The sequence below is a fragment of the Sminthopsis crassicaudata genome, chromosome 1 (genome assembly GCF_048593235.1).
Source record: "Sminthopsis crassicaudata isolate SCR6 chromosome 1, ASM4859323v1, whole genome shotgun sequence".
NCBI classification, from domain to species: domain Eukaryota; kingdom Metazoa; phylum Chordata; class Mammalia; order Dasyuromorphia; family Dasyuridae; genus Sminthopsis; species Sminthopsis crassicaudata.
In genome coordinates this window covers 683,682,868-683,699,628 of record NC_133617.1, presented here as the reverse complement: position 1 = coordinate 683,699,628, position 16,761 = coordinate 683,682,868, and the positions used below count along the sequence as shown (strand labels likewise).

General features: G+C 35.5%; 1 protein-coding gene across 5 annotated transcripts in view; it reads left to right on the top strand.

Annotated features, from left to right (window-relative positions):
- GRB10 (growth factor receptor bound protein 10) overlaps positions 1-14,257 on the top strand; it is a 253,786-nt gene extending 239,529 nt beyond the window's left edge. For all 5 annotated transcript variants that reach the window (XM_074283599.1, XM_074283598.1, XM_074283601.1 and 2 more), the window contains 7 exons: positions 2,284-2,382; positions 6,310-6,387; positions 8,153-8,269; positions 8,890-8,956; positions 10,563-10,650; positions 11,571-11,664; positions 13,719-14,257. In XM_074283599.1, coding sequence (XP_074139700.1) covers positions 2,284-2,382; positions 6,310-6,387; positions 8,153-8,269; positions 8,890-8,956; positions 10,563-10,650; positions 11,571-11,664; positions 13,719-13,865 — 690 coding nt within the window. In that variant the 3' untranslated portion in view covers positions 13,866-14,257. The remainder of the gene's footprint in view (positions 1-2,283; positions 2,383-6,309; positions 6,388-8,152; positions 8,270-8,889; positions 8,957-10,562; positions 10,651-11,570; positions 11,665-13,718) is intronic.
- The last annotated feature ends 2,504 nt before the right edge of the window (positions 14,258-16,761 follow it).

Here is a 16,761-nt window from a genome sequence, read left to right as displayed (position 1 = left end):
TGGATTTTTTTGTGAACATTCTCCTTCATTCCTAGGCTTAGATTTCTTATATCGGACAGGCCCCTTGTTAGCAGGTTTCATGCTGCTTAGCTAATGGGATTGTTTCATAAAAGGAAAACCTTCAGTCTTGAATGTGCCTGACCTTGCATATATAGTTTTTATATGAAAAAGAAAATTCCTTCCTTAGGAAAAATAAGGTTCTTTCTATTTATTGGCTTCTGTATTGAAGGATTCTTGGGTAAGAATGTTCCCTGCACCAACATAGATTGGCCACTATTATGCAACTCATTCAGTTCCCTTATTTGCTTAAATGGATCTGTTTTCTTGCATTTAAATTTTTTTTTAATCTTTCAATTACATGTAATATTCAGCTTCAAATAAAGGTTATCTTCATAACACATCAATGTTCAGCAACCTTTATTGAGCATATTAGAGTAGGACTTCTTACTGTTAGGTCTGTGAACTCTTGTGTTTTTTTTTAATATTTTCATCAGCATAATTCAACATAATTCATTCCTTTTGTGATCTTGTTTATTTTCTTTTATTCATTTAAAAACATTATTCTGAGAAGAGGTCCCCAGACCGTGAGAAGGGATTCATGATACAAAAAAGGGTTAAGAACTCTGATCTAGAAAATAATTTGTGGATAATTAAACTTTGCATGTGTGGTATTTACAGTAGGCACTAACAGGGGGAAAAAAATCTCACTGGCAGTTTGAAATGTTATTGTCACAATGTATTCAAACATTCTAAGCAGAAATATGTTTATGTAGTAAGCATAATACAAATATCTTAACAGAATGTTGGCAAATCTAATTTGTGGCCGTCTCTAACAAGTAGGTCTTGACACGACTCCAACAATATGGCTTGTCTTATCTGAAGCATGATAAGCAGTCCAAACAAAGTTACTATGCATCCTTCCCTTTGGAAGACCCAAATGTGAAAAGTGGAAGTTATTTCTAATGTTTATTTGAAAGCTAGCTCAAGCACTGTAGCCCCTGACATTGATTCAGTCTTTACTGAATCTCTTATGAAATATTTTGTCATTTTAGTTTGTGTTTTATGTTTTTTTTTCTAAAGTTAACTGATTGAAAGGGAGCAGTGTACTTTGTATGTAATATGGATTTTACATTTGAAATGCATTCTAAGTCTAATGGGGGCAGCTAGGTGCTCAGCAGTGCATGGAGTGCCAGACTCATCTTCCTGGATGCAAGATCCGACCTCAGGCACTTCTTAGTAGTCAGGTCCCCTGGCTGCAGCTCTATGGGGAAGTCACTTAACCCCCTTTTCCCTCAGTTTCCTCATCTCTAAAATGAGCGACAGGAGGAAATTGCAAACTGTTCTGGTGTCTTTTCTAAGAGAACCTCAAACAAGGTCACCAAGAGTTTGTCTTACATGAGTGTAGAATTAGCAGGGGCAGTATAGAATACTTTATCTTGGCCCTCAATCCTGTGCCTCCTCTATTATTTCTTCCATTTGCCAAAGAAATTCAGAAAACCAAGTATGACATCGGAATACTTCCTAACATTTAAAGCTGTTTGAGTTGAATGAGCTATATTAGGGATGTAGTAGATTTCTCACTATTTGAGAAATTCAAGGAAAGGCTGAATGACATCTTGTTCACATATTGCAGAAGGGATTTTCTTTTAGTTATAGGTTGAACTAAATAGTTCTGAGGACTCTTCCAACACTTGCTATTCTTTGATCCCATTATTTTGGATTTTCATTAATAGGTCATTAGTGAATTATACCTACACAGTACTTACTGCAGCAATCACCATTCATCATTATAAAAAAATCATTCTCCTTAAATATCAAGTGCCTACCATAGCAAACTCTCCTTGGTTGCAAAGACCATTCTGAGATATTACAGTTACATACCTAAATTCCCCCTCCCAAAACTGCTAGAAAGACTTTGGCCAGTGGTACCCGGACAGGTCATTATTTCCCACTCAGGCTTTCCACAGTTCACCTAGGTCATTCTCCCACACCTGATATACCTTTGGCATCAATTCCTTTCTTCTAGTTTTTCCTTGACTGTATTCTAGAATATATAATCCCACCTGTAAGATATATTTTTCCATTTTGACCCTTGTTTCCAAGATTGATAATCTGCTAAATCCTTAAAGAGGATATATAGTCATTGAGTTTAAATATTTTTTCATTTTTACTACATTTGTCACTAATTTGTCATTTTTAATTAACTGTTTTTATTTTTTATAATACCTTCTACTACTCATTTTCGTGGTTACACTTAACTGTCGTTCATTTATCCTCTTGTAGCCAAACAAAGTAAGGAATGAGACAAAAGACCTGAGGTTGCTGTGTGCTGAAGATGAACAGAGCAGAACGTGTTGGATGACGGCATTTAGGCTCCTCAAGGTATTTTATTTCTCATTTAACAGCCAGACACCATGCAATGCGTAACATAGGCCTGGAACATAGTAGGTACTTAATAAATGTTTATTGATTGAATAGAAAATAGAATTTATACTACCTGCACCCTATTGGTGTGAGAGAGAGAGAGAATGTATTATTAGTAAATGTTTTATTTGAATATTTATTTTATATACTTATATACCTATGGCCACATAAAAAATTCTCAGGTGAAAGGGGGTCATGAGTGGAAAAAGTCTTAAGAACCCCTGGTTTGTACTTCTCTTTGGAGACAATCAAGAATACATCGCCTAAAGCTCAGATATGTATGAGTTAATTCTGGTAGCTTAAAGATGGATTAAAGTGGACTTGAAGGAATCACTTAAGAGGTACTGTATTGCAAGCCAGAGATGATGATAACCTGAGCTATTAAGATGGTAGTTGTGTAAGGAGAGGAGAGGGGACCATAAGCAAGAGAGGTATAAAGTTAGAAACGACAACATTTGGCAATTGATGGGAGAATGAAGACTCAAAGGTGATGCTCAAGGTTGATGGGAATCCAAGTGTGACTGAAAATATGGCGGTGGTCTTGACAGCAACTGGGAAATGGTGAAGGAGGGAATAGGCTTTATGAGGAAGATATTGAGCTTTATTGTCAATATTTTGGATTTGAGATAATTACAAGACAACAAGATCAAAATTTCCAATAGACAATTTGTGTTTACATAAAGAAAAACATAATAGGAAAATATTGAGACAGAATTGGCCAAAAAATATGACAATTGATTTGGGATTAAATAGGCATCCTGGATTATTGGATAACTTGTATTTAGGAAAGAGTTAGAACTAGAAAAAGTCCTTTATCCTTTAGAAATACAATCTTATCAGACTTTCTCAGAACTAAGAGAGCTCTTTAATTATGATAATAGTTGGTTGTTATTGATAGAGGATTTCAATGTTCCTAAAACACTTTACCTATGCTATTTTATTTGAGCTTCATGAAAACAATGTGAAACAAATACTATAAAGTATTCTCTTTATTCTAAATCTCAAAGATGTTAAATGGTTGGTCCTTGGGCACATAGCTAATAAGTGTTTTCAAACTCAGGTCTCTTGAAGCCAGGTTCAATACTCTAACTACTGTCCCACTCTGTCTTTCTGTAAATCATAAAAAATGTTCATATTTAGAAAAGGCTTTTCTCCTTGCAGGGTTCTTTATATTTTTATCTCTTTTGATTTTGACTTAAGTAGTACCTTTCTACCTCTCTCCATTTTCTAGATGAGAAAATTGACACTCGCTGATGTCACACAACTAGTAAATGGCAGAACTGGGATCTTGACTTGGGTCTTTTCATTCCAAATGGTGTCTATATATCACAGTGCAGCTAATAGGAAAACTGTAGAAGAAGTAATAATATTAAGTAATAAAATTTAAAACCATATTAAACCAAGGTAAAATTAAAAATTTGCCGAGGAAAATACATCGGAAAAGAAGTTTGCTACTTACAAAAGTTTTGTAGGGACACTCTTTCCTCAATAACAGTCCTATTTTATTCTAAGGGGAAAAAAGCATCTTTACATAAAGAAATCTAAAATTATTTTCTATGTGGTTCAATTGAAAGAACTCAACTACAAGTTGATGATCTCTGAGCAATTCGAGCTCAAAATCTTTGATCCTATGAATTGTGACACTTAACAAATCTCTTCTCCTTTCAAAAACTCGTTTCCCTATATTGCAGTGACATATTAGAGTTGATGATGGCTTGCATCCCTTTTAGCTTATTTTAGCCTTTACCTATTATTATTTTTTCATTCTAAATCAGAAAAGAAATTATAGTAGAATCTGGGTCCTCCTAGTGGGCATCAGAAATATTTATTAATCTTTAAAGTATTTACCCCTCTTAATAAAAAACAGCAGCAAATAGTGTATCCTAGAGGGTTACCCTGTAACTCCCTGATTCTATTTTTCCAAAAGAAACAAACAGAAAGAGAGAGAAATTTGATTGGCAAGTGAATGACATTTAGAAATGCCTTCCCTTTCAAAATTCAGGTCTGGATTTTGACAACCTTAGGACCAGGGCAGGGGTCTGGTACAAAATCAGTCATTCACCAACATTTCCCTTCAGGGTTGGAGGTGCATCAAAGAACTGATAGCCCTATACCTCCAGCCTCAAGCAGCCAGTAGACATGAGAGGAAAAGGCAGATGAACCTGGTATGGGAGGGGAGGAGAGATAAATGCTAACTGGTTCTCTTCTCACCTCTGTCCTGAGCAGTATTGATGAGCTTAAAGCCTTTTCAAATTTTTAACCCAGTGGAAAAACATGGTTTTTTTTAAATTTAACTCATTGATAGTCTAAGCAAGGATAATAGAAATTTAGCTTAGAGGACTCTGTGCTATTTTAACCAGGTTAAAAACAAAGAATAGGATATAATGGTTCAAAAGAGAGACTTTATATAGAGAAAATATTTCTTCTCTTAATGAGATATAGCCAGACATAGATTAGAAAACCTTAGGATAAATCTATATTTTTACTTTTTAATTATTTGTGTTAAATATTTACTTTCTACCTCCATGCTAAAAAATAGAAAAGAAAAATGTAACCCTTTGTAACAAATATACATTGTCAAGCAAAGGTAATTTCCACATTACCTGTGTCCCAAAATATCTCATTCTGCATCTTTCAACCATTGCTTTCTGTCAGAAGATGAGTAACCTTCATTGGTTCTCAAGTATTGTTGATCAGAGTTCTCAAGTCAAAAGTTCATTTTAAATCTCTTTCTATATATGACTCTAATCTTCCTTTTTCTTTTCCTCAAAAGACTAGCATAGAAATAAATGACAGAAAGTCATTGGTCATCTTACAGTGTGCATCTGATGAAGAAATTCCATTTAACTGAATATATATATTTATATTTATCATTCATTATCTATTGTGTGCCATGCATTTTGCTCTACAACCTTTATTTTAAATTTGTTCATTTGCTTCCAGACTTTGTCTTTCTATCATTACAAAATATATGTTATCTTATACAGAACATTGTAGTAAATTTTAGGGGCCACTTTTAAATAAAGATGTTAATAATCTTATGAACTTTTAGAAAGAAAGAAAATAAGTAAAGAAATTCATTTCATTTGAGATATAGTATAATCTGGAAATACTCAGGTGCCACGATGGCTGAATTTAAAAGGACATCTTATGAAAGATAAACTAGGCTTTCTCTGTTTTGCTCAACAGGACAGAATGAGGAACAATGGGGAAAGTCTTCAAGGAAACAGATTTAGATTTAATATGGGGGGAAGCTTCCTAACAATTAGAGCTATTCTAAAGTAGAATAAGTTTCCCCTCTTCAAAAATCTTTGACCAGAGTTGGAGGACCATTTGTAGATTCCATTGTAAGAGGATGTATGCAGATTATACTCCAAGACCTCTGACTATCAGTCCTGAGATTCACAGACTTCAAAATCAAAAGAGGCGTGCATGGATATCTTGCGTCAAATTGTACCTTCAAAAATTGTATATCCTACAACAGAATACCAAACAATTGATCCCAGTGAGAGAGAACATTTTACTACCTCCAAGACAGCCCAGCCTCCACTTTGGATAGTTGTAATTTTTAGGAGATGGTTTTTTTTTGTTATTGTTGTTTTTTTTAACATCAAGCCTTTTGTCAACAACTCAGTAATATTGAAAGAAACTGAGACAGAGATTAAGTGATTTAAGTGACTTGCCCTTGGTTCTACAAGTAGTAAGTGTAAGAAGTTAAATTGGAATCTAGACTCTGACAGAGCCATCCTTTGTATTGGGAATCATTTTAACTACTATTTAGAGTGATTCTCTCATACTTCTTGTTGTTCATTACCATGAAAGTTGACTGCATGATGACTTTGGTTTGAAAAAATGCCATAACTGATCTTGTTCTGTTCTTTCTAGTATGGCATGCTCCTTTATCAGAATTACAGAATTCCACAGCAGAGGAAAGCCTGGCTTTCCCACTTCTCAACTCCAGTGGTAAGTGCTGGTATGCTTGGGGCTGGGGGGCAGCTGGGATTCTGGTTTATTATCTATTTGTTAAATCAAATCACACATAATAGAAATGTCTAGCTATGGTATTTCCATTTCATCGAAATATATTTTTTCTTTCAACATTCCTTTTCCATCTTGATTTTCATACTTTGATTATTTCATATTGTTAGGATTCCTTCCTCCATCTATGTAATTTATAAAATATGAAAATGAATGATCGCTCTTCTAAATTGTTTTAGTGATGAGGATAATTGCTGATCTTTAGGTTCCCAGAGTGCTTGAGGTACTTTATAGCACATCAGAACAACATGAATTCAGCATCCTCATTTACTGATGAGAAAATTGATACTGACAAGGGTGATTTAACAGCAGGACCAGAGACCCCTGATCTTACGTCCAGTGATTTTCTTTTCTACTATCTAGCATGCATGCTCTTCATTTATTTAGCCCTGTTCTTTCTTTTAAAAATCTTACTCCAGCAGATATTCTCACCTTTTGCACTTTTTTGTTGTTGTTTGCTTGCTTTTTTTCCTTTCTCATCTTTTCCCTTTTTGATTTGACTTTTCTTCAGCATAAAAAATGTGGAAATATGTATAGAAGAATTGCACATGTTTAACATATATTGGATTGCTTGATGTTTAGGGGAAAGAGAGGGAAAAAAATTGGAACACAGGGTTTTGCAAGGGTGAATATTGAAAACTATCTTTGCATGTATTTTGAAAATTAAAAGCTATTATTAAAAATAAACCAAAAACAAAAATAAGTCTTATTCTTAGTCATCATCTCTGTAAAAAATAAAGAAAGAGAGAGAGAAAGAAAGAAGAAGGGAAGGAAGGATGGATGGACTGAATGAATGGATGGATGGATGGATAGAAGGAAGGATTGGATAGACAGACAGGCAGATAGATAGATAGATACATAGATAGAAAGATAGATAGATCTTATTCCACAGACTGTGTACTTTAGCATATTCTGTTCTCTAGTGCTAAGTGAGGCAAGGAAAGATTACAATAATTCTCCCAGATTGTTATAATACAATATTCTATAGAGACAGTCTCATTTATTTTTACTGCTATCATGAGTTCCTACTGAGGGATTCTTACTCTACCATTGCAGATTGCCACCTTTCTTGCAATTTATAGTCTTAACTGTTGCTTTAGATGAGGAATATTAAAATTTTTGTCCAGGACAAGCTCTGTGGCAAAATGGATAGAATGCTGGATCTGGAAACAATTAGACCTGAATTCAAATCCAGCTTCTAACTTACTAACTGTGTGACTGAGTTCCCTCAACTATAAAATGGGCTAATAACACCTATCTTGCAAGGTCATTGTCAGCATCAAATGAGATGATATTGGTAAAGCATTTAGCACATAGTAGCCACTTAATAAATGTTCCTTCCCATTCACATGTCTAACTTGACCATGAGGTCTTTCCTACAAATTGTAAAATCCCAGGAATGTAGGATTACAGACCTGGGGGCTTTTATTTTATGCATGAGGTCACTAAAGCCTCAATGACCTAAGGTGGTAGATTGAACCTTTCCCAGAATGAGAATATAAGATAACAGCAGACAGGAAATTTCCTGAAGCAAAGATGGGAAACTTTCTCCCTTAAGTAAATAAGGGGCTTATCAACCAATTGATTGAAAGGAGGGGGCGAAATTGGGATTTTTTTTTTCTATTTTTATGATATTTGCTTAGTACCCTCTGTATGTTACTGCAAGTTTTAAAAGAAAATTCTCTTTTAGCGCAGTGTGTCTGAGAACTCCCTTGTAGCCATGGACTTTTCCGGCCAAACAGGAAGAGTGATTGAGAATCCTGCGGAAGCCCAGAGCGCAGCCTTGGAAGAGGGCCATGCTTGGAGGGTAACAAGCCCCCTTTTAGGAAGCCCCCTTTGGCACCTTGACCCTAACACACCACCACGTGGCCATTCTGATAGCCAACAGATTAGGCCTCATGGGGATCACTCATCCCTATGAGTCAGAGTTCAGGTCTGCAAGAAGAAAATTTCCACATTGGAGTATTTCTTTCATGCACAACAACTCGTTTATCTCTGCCCTGGGGTGTTGAAGTTTGAAGGTTGAAGGGGTAAAACAGACACAACAGATTCTTCTTGATTATTTGCAAACCAGTTGTTGCAGACAAATATGTCCACTTACTAAGGGGAAAATGCTTTCACTCACAGACCCTCTTTATCCACATTGACAGAATTGGAAATACTTTTTTAAAACCAAAACACAAAAGTATCACTACAGGTCGTATGTGAAATAAAGATTTGTCCAACTCAGTCCAGACAGGACCCTTGTTTCCTTTTAATTACAAAAGTTTTAAAGGCCATTGGTAAGAGTTATATACTCATCTACTATACAGAATCTGTATATTCTGGATTTCCTTATTTCCAGATTTTCCAGGATTTCTTTTTGGGTTGTGTCAGAATTGAATTTGTTCTGAATTGTTAATTGAGGGAATTTGGTTTCTTTTGCAGAAACGAAGCACAAGGATGAATGTCTTAGGTAGCCAAAGTCCCCTCCACCCTTCTACGCTAAGCACAGGTAAATTTGTGGTGTCCAGTAGATGTATAACTTCATTTTAGTTGTTTATTTGGAAATGTGCTCATAAAAGCTACTTTTTATGGAAGAACTCCAGATTTAGAATTATAGGAATTTGGGGCTATTCATTACCTTGGGTGACTATAAGCAGGTTAGTTGTGATACTTCTTAATATGAGGATGATCTCTAAGGTTTCTTCTAGGACTAAAATCCTTTGACCATCCCATGCTAGCCCATCTTACATTGCAGAAGATGGATTATAGGAGTTAATTGCACCCAATTCAAGTAATTTATCTAGTTCTGCTGAGTTCTTCTACCTTCTTGGATCACAAATTCTGTGATGGAATGGCTACTCCAACAATGATTACTTTCCTCTAGCTTTTCCAAGTCACCTTCTTATACCAAAAAAGGGAAGGGAATAGATGTGGAAAATGGAAAATGGTAAAGTAGAATCCGCATGATTTGTCTATGGACAGTGAGAGAGGGGTGTGGGAGAGTAGAGTGTGATTCCCAAGATTGAAAATCAGTGTGACTAAAAGTGAGGCAGTACACTAAACTGAAGTTTTTATTGTTGTTTTGTAGGGTTTTTAAAGCAAATTAGGAAGGGGAGAGTGTTTGAGGGAGAAGGGTAATGAGGTATAGTTTATACATGTAGGTAGTTCTTTCTTGTCTGTCCTGTATTGCATCTCTCTCCTCACCAATCCGTGTTTCATGCAGCCTCTAAAATAATCTTCCTAAAGCACAGGTTTAAATATGTCACTCCCCATACTGAAAAACTTTCCATGGTTCACTGTTGTCACAAAATCATATAACAACTTCTTATCCTGATTCTTAAGGACCTCAACAATCTGGTTAAAACCATATTTCCAGTCTTATTTCTCATTATTCTTATTCCCATACACTACATTTTTATGTAGCAACCATAAGCTATTTCTTAAATGCTTACTGTCATCATTGGATCTCATCCTTGAAGTACCCATACCTTCTGGGTTAATGCAAACAATTAATCCCACATAATTGAATTTGTACAATTTAAAATTTGTAATTATATAAAACATAGTCATTAGTTCCAGTCCAAAAAAGTATGAAGTACCAATTCTAATAATACATGGAATGTGTTATTCATAGTATCTGGGAACTAGCTGTAATTGTAACTTCTCATTTCTCTTCTAGTTAGGTGTAAATTTCTCATGATCTCTTTAGCAGTTGAATATTAGAAGTTTCCCTTAGCCATCTTCATTTCTAAAATTAGAAATTGGTCTAAATCAGTGATGTCAAACTGAAATAGAAATAGATCCCTACACTGACCTAGAAAACCACAAATTAGCATCAACTATGTTGTGTTGTATTTTTGTATTGTTAAACCTTTCCCAGTTATATTTTCATCTCATCTAGTTGTACTCCATATCTGATCTAAATATCTTTTAAGATTTCTTCCAGCTCTGTGATCATTTAAAGTTAGGAAGTGGGGTGGTTTAAGGGAATGGTAGCAAAATGAAGATGCCATTTCAGACATATTAAGAGGTCCTCTTGTTTCATCAAGTATGTTAATAGCTTATATGATAAAAAACAAAACCAGTAACTCATACTTTCTCCTTCTCTCAAATAGTGATCCATAGGACACAAAACTGGTTTCATGGAAGGATCTCTCGGGAAGAATCCCATAGGATTATTAAACAGCAGGGACTTGTGGATGGGTAAGAAAGCAATTCAATTGAATGTTGATAGAAAATCTTAAACAAATGATTATGATGCATAGCAAATGAAATGATAATAATAATAATAATAGCCCCTATTTTATTTTGGGCACTGTGCTAGATAGTTTACAGTTATTATTTCATTTGATCTTCAAAATAATCTTGGGAAACAGGTACTATTCTCACACTTTGAGGCAAACAGAGATTATTGATTTATCCAAGATTACCCGGTTTAAATAAGTATTTAAGGCTACATTTGAACTTAATTCTTCCTGCCTCCAGACCCAGTGCTTTATCTACTGGGCCACCTAGCTTCTAGGCAGAGAAAGATCAAATCGTTGGCCTGATAGTTTGGTTTAGACACAGTGTTTTCTGCTTTTCTTCAGATACTCTGTGGTATCAAATCCTTAGAAAAGGAATTCCCTCTCATTCTGATTTTATTTCATTGTAATGGATTATTCTGTATCATCCATCCACCCTAATGATTTGCTACATGAACTCTGCTAGAGTCAATTATGTGGTAGAAATCTGAATTTAAACATAAGCAAATGTTCAGCAAGACCTGAGTTCTCATATGACTTCTAATGGTTTCTAGCTCTCTGATGTCTCAGCAAACTACTTCACCTGTGCCTCAGTTTTCTGTCCTGTAAAATAGGGATAATAATGACATCAACCTTCCAGGGTTCTTGTAAAGGTAAAAATGGGATCATATAAAGTTCTTTGAAAATCTTAAAATCACTCTGTAAATAATAGCTATTAGGACTATTATTACTCAAGAGTCACACAGCTAATTAGGGACAGAGACAGAATTCAAAACTAGGATTTTCTGACCCCAAAATCCAGAATTCCATCATAATTTAGAACTGATGATTTTCACTGCTTTTATTTTAGCAGTAAACTCAGTCTCGTTCTTTCCTCAGGCTCTTCCTCCTCCGTGACAGCCAGAGTAATCCAAAGGCATTTGTACTCACGCTGTGCCATCACCAGAAAATCAAAAATTTCCAGATCTTACCTGTAAGTATTTTTGCCTGATGATTTTTGTAATCTTTTGCTTTCTGTGACTTATTGTGACCATATTTTTTATCTTTAATCTTCAATATAATTATAAAATTGAAAGCTAGAAATATTAAGTACCATGACATGTATTAATGTTTTACCTCTCCCACCTCACTCAGCAGATGATCTTTACTGAGAAGGGGAGATTGTCTAATGGAACTCCCTTAGTCCCTTCCTCATCCACCCCTTCCTTCCTCTTACTCACCGGTCATAATAGAAAATTTTATTAGTATTAGAGCTGGAATTGGAGCTCTGAATTTGGAGGATAAAATGGTAGCCTCTCTGCTGGGGAAGGTTGAGGACTGATTCAAGCAGTGGAGAGTGCAGCTTGTGATAGAAGGGGTTGGGTAGAGACAGGAGTTTGTCAGTGAGGAATATAGTGCTTGTCACTAGCAATAGTCCAGTTACCATTAGTAGTCACTCTTTTGCAGATACCAAATTCATGTTTCTTAGAACTAAAATTCTCTGTAGTATCAGTATGTGTTACTAAGACTGCTTGAGGGACTGTCATGATGTATAACTGAACCACAATGGGTGACTTTTGCAATAACATTAAATTACTAATTAATTACTTGGCAAAAATTATATAAATACAGTTATACTTGGTACATAGGGCTCTATTATTTCAAAAGGCACTTATTGAAATCTGGATGGAAAGACTATCTTATTAGTTTTAGCACAGCCTTCTTAAAAAAGGAAGTGCTAGTTGGTCAGGCCAGGTCCTTCCCCTCTGATCAAGTTTTATTGAATAACCTCTATCCTTCAACCTGAAAATCAAGTTGTTTCCAGAGTAAGTGCATAGCACAGAAACTAGAGCCTCTTTTTGGTAATTCTCATAGTGCTATTTCCAGGAAAATCTGGAAGACATCAACAAAATGGAAAGAAAGAAAAAGAAAAAAAAAAAAAAGGATCAAAGAAAAATAAGCTGTTTTTAAAAATAAATAAATAAATAAAATAATGGATTTGGTTTTTAAAATGAAAGAAAAAAACAAACTATAGGCCACAAAAATGGAAAAAAGGAGAATCCACCACAAATGAAGAAGAAATAAAAGAAATTTTTACTCTTATTTTGTCCAAATATATACCAGTTTCTGAAATTTTGACTTAAACAGGACTTAACTTCCCTATATCTATCTTCTCCCCATCAAGTCAAAAAACAAAGCAATTCTCATGCCACTTAATAAAAAATTTTCCATTTTGTAGGCCCAGATGTGATCAGCAAACTAATGAATCACTCCTTTGACTTACTAGTATGTGGTTTGGCAAAAGTCACTTCCTATCAGTTTTCTCCTATACATAATAATATAAGTGCTACCTATGCCACCTAGAAAAGTCAACCTTAAAGCCACTATAGAATTGTGACATTGTATGGTATCATAAATTGGCAAAAAGTCAAGAGTAGTATAGCTAAAATTCAAACTCCAAATTCAATCCTCCTCTGCTTTATATGCTCTTTTGTGTTTCCTTGAATAAAGGGGAGATGAGAAGTAAATCACCCTGTACAAAGAACCAACAATACACTCCCAGAAAATAAGAAAAGGCAAGCTGAAACCAAGAGTTTTAAGTCAAGGGGGAAGTCACACTGTTGTGAAGAGGAAGCTTTTGTGGGCACTTGGCCACATAATCAAAAGTAGTATTTTAGCCTTAAAGCTGCACATTCTCCCAAGACTCAAGTTCGTATTCCACCCTTGGGTCAATGTATGATCTTGAAGAAGGGGTAGAATTTGTTTCTTTGTGCTTCCTTAGAATCCTAAATATGACTTGCTTGCTTTCCAGAAAGGAGGAAGGACTTTTAAATCCTATAAAATTCCCATGTTAATAGTAAGAGCCAAGCTAAGAAGCTAAGTCTGATTGAGCTTTACTTACTGTACTGTACTATCCCTTAGTATTTTATCATACAGTTAATTTTGTACTATTTTCTGAAGTAAATACTAATTAACCTATTATATGATTCTGACCTTTATCTAAAAAATTACAGTAGACTAACATTGAAAGTATTTCTATTCCCATAGTGTGAGGACGAGGGACAGATGTTCTTCAGCCTTGATGACGGAAATACCAAATTCACCGATCTGATCCAACTTGTTGAGTTCTACCAGCTAAACAAAGGAGTTTTGCCTTGCAAACTCAAACATCACTGTATCAGAGTGGCCTTATGACCTTGAATTTGGCTCTTGGTTGAAGACTGGATTTGCTAGAAGAATAACTAAGAGAAAGTTAACACTGGAATGAGTAAGCAGGTCTGTAAATTGGTTTAAAAATTCTGTTCTGCACCTCGAGACACTCAAAGGGATGGATTCAGTGGGTGCCAACAGACCAAGATCTTCCTGGTTTGTCCAACACCTAAGAATGATCTGCTGCTGAGTATCCCAGCACACCTTCCTCCCCTTGCCAAATAAAGGAAGGAATGCAGAATTGTGTGCAAATTTGAGACTAAACTGGAATGATCATCTTGACTGGGCCACTTAACAGGAACAGGTTCTGAAGAGAAATCATTGGAAAAAGGACTCTTGCCCTGGAATAATCTTGACAATTAAAACTGGTGTGTTTACTTTTTTTGTATTGATCACTTTTTTTTTTGCACTCCTACTTTGTTTTGGATATTGTATACAGCCTATATTAGGACATGATGTGGCTTTTCAATTCATGCAGGAGCTAAAAAGTCTCCGTCTATCAGAATTAGAAGACCTAAAGTTTTGGGTCTCAGCATTTCTCCAAGGGCAGTTTCTGCCCTCAGCTAATTGAAGCAGTGTGAATTCACTTCTAAAACTATAACTCCACCACCCAGTGAACTTTGAAAATCATTTCTGAGGTTTTTATCTTTAGGTAAATGACTGGTGTACATATAGCATAATTAATGGATCCAGTCATGAGACTCTCCAGTCTAGTCATCCAGTTTCTATGCACAAATAATTGAACGTTTTGTTGTTAACAACTGTGTTATATTTTCCCCCAAAATAGTTTTTATTTAGGAAATTCACTGTTACACAGTCACAACTGAATGACCATGCTCGTGGTTCAAAAGAGGCTGGTTTCTATGAAAAAATCACCAGTGCTGATCATCTATCTACTCGTTAGAAGAAATGATTGGCTTTTTTTCCCCTTTAGTTCTGTGTCCTCCATGGTCTTCAGTTTCTTTCAGGAACACCATCATCAGCCCGTTGAGAGGCTAAGTAATGCTACAGAATGCAGCCCAAGCCCCTACCATGGGTATAGTTCCAGGAGTTTAAAAGAAAAATGGCTCCTATTTTGTTTACTGCAGTGAGTGTCCCGAGTGTCTCCATGGTGAGAAACATTCACAAACAACCAAGTGGACACAGACTCAACCTGATATTTAAGAGGTTTTGATTTTGTGACCTCCATCCTGCTGAAAGGATCACACACACACACACACACACACACACACACACACACACACACGTAAGCCAGCTGACTGCAAGCCGATTCAGCGTCTACTTTACTACTGGCTTATGATCAGAATTGCTTCGTTGTAAATGTTTAAATTGAATATTTAGTCATAACACAATATGGGTTTTCCTTTTTTTCTGATGAACTGGGAAGACCATAGCCACAGTCTTTCCTATGATCATCCATCCCACATCTCTCAGTCCTTGCCTCTTATTCTGAACATAGAAACCAGACATGAAAATAGCCATTTTCCCTTTTTTTCTGCAGATTGGAAAGTGCTTACTTGAAAGGGTGTTCAGACTACTGTGGTGAACAAAATAGTTTTCTTTTAAAATAGCAGTGAGAATGCGGACCGGCTCCCTGATTGATGTTAGCCACTGGATTGCTTTAAAAATCCTCTCTGCTGAAGGAAAAAAAAAAAAACCATTTCATACTGCTCTTTGGTCATCATATATAGCTTTGACAGTAGTTTAAGACAAAAATGTAACAAGCTTAAGTAATACATATCAGCTATAACTATGTCGATGGTATAGAAACACTGTATTTTAGTTTACAGATCACATTCTAGTATTTTCCATGAAATGTCTACTTAGAAGATGGAGATTTTTTTTTAGCAAAATGTGTTTTTCAACTGCAATATTGAACTGCATTTTCCTGACTTTTTTTTTTCTTTTTTAGCCACTCTTTTCAAACAATCAGAAATTTGGCTAATAACTGTTCATATTTCCAACTTCACTTTGCATGCCTGATTCAGCCTCACTTTGGGGGGAAGACACAGCTATTATAAACTTTTCTATTTGGTGGATTGAAATAAATCTTTTTTCAGTTTTTTTGGCTATAAGATTTCTTTTCTGTTTACATAGATTAGTTCCAATAATGCATTTCCCCCCCCCTCCACCCCACCCACCACTGGTAGACAGCTAGTATTTGCAGTGTTTTGTATTTATAAACTTGCAATTTATTTAAATGGAGATAAATAAAAGTTTGACTATGAATCACAATTTTGTACGTATGTAGATGGTTGACTTAGTCTTTTGTACTTTTCCAGCCTAAGTGAACTGTTTGAGAAAGTAAAGAAAAAAGTAAGTAAGCCACTAGCTTACTCTACCAACTCACAGCTCACTTTCCACTTTCCTTTGTGCTGGGTCTCTGAGAGAGTACCACCCTATAACAAACCAACCAACCAACAAATCCAGTAGAATCAGTAGAATCAGCTGGGTTCCAGCTTAGCAAACCAAGGACTGAAGGACATTTGACTTTTATTTTTGTATTTAAATGACATGAATGTAAAGGGGACGCTCAGGGTTGTTTTGGAGCCTGTTGAATTTTTTTTGTCTTTGCCTGTGATTTTTATTTTCTAAATGAATACTTCATGTAGCAATCTTGAATATGTCGAGAAGGAAAATGCCAAATGGTTTTGGTAATAAAGTTAGTAGTTAAGTTATGTTACACTAGGTGTTAAAGTACAGAAAGCTTTTATTTGTTAAACCTTGAAGAAACACGTGCCTCAGTTTAGATGTTTTGTCTGGTCTTTTCTGCACTAAATAAATATCTGACAGTTTGACCAATCAATGCACCTTTCCAGTGGCAAGACTTGCTTATCGTAAATTATATTTGTCACAATGCAAGATCTGTAGTAACTGTAAA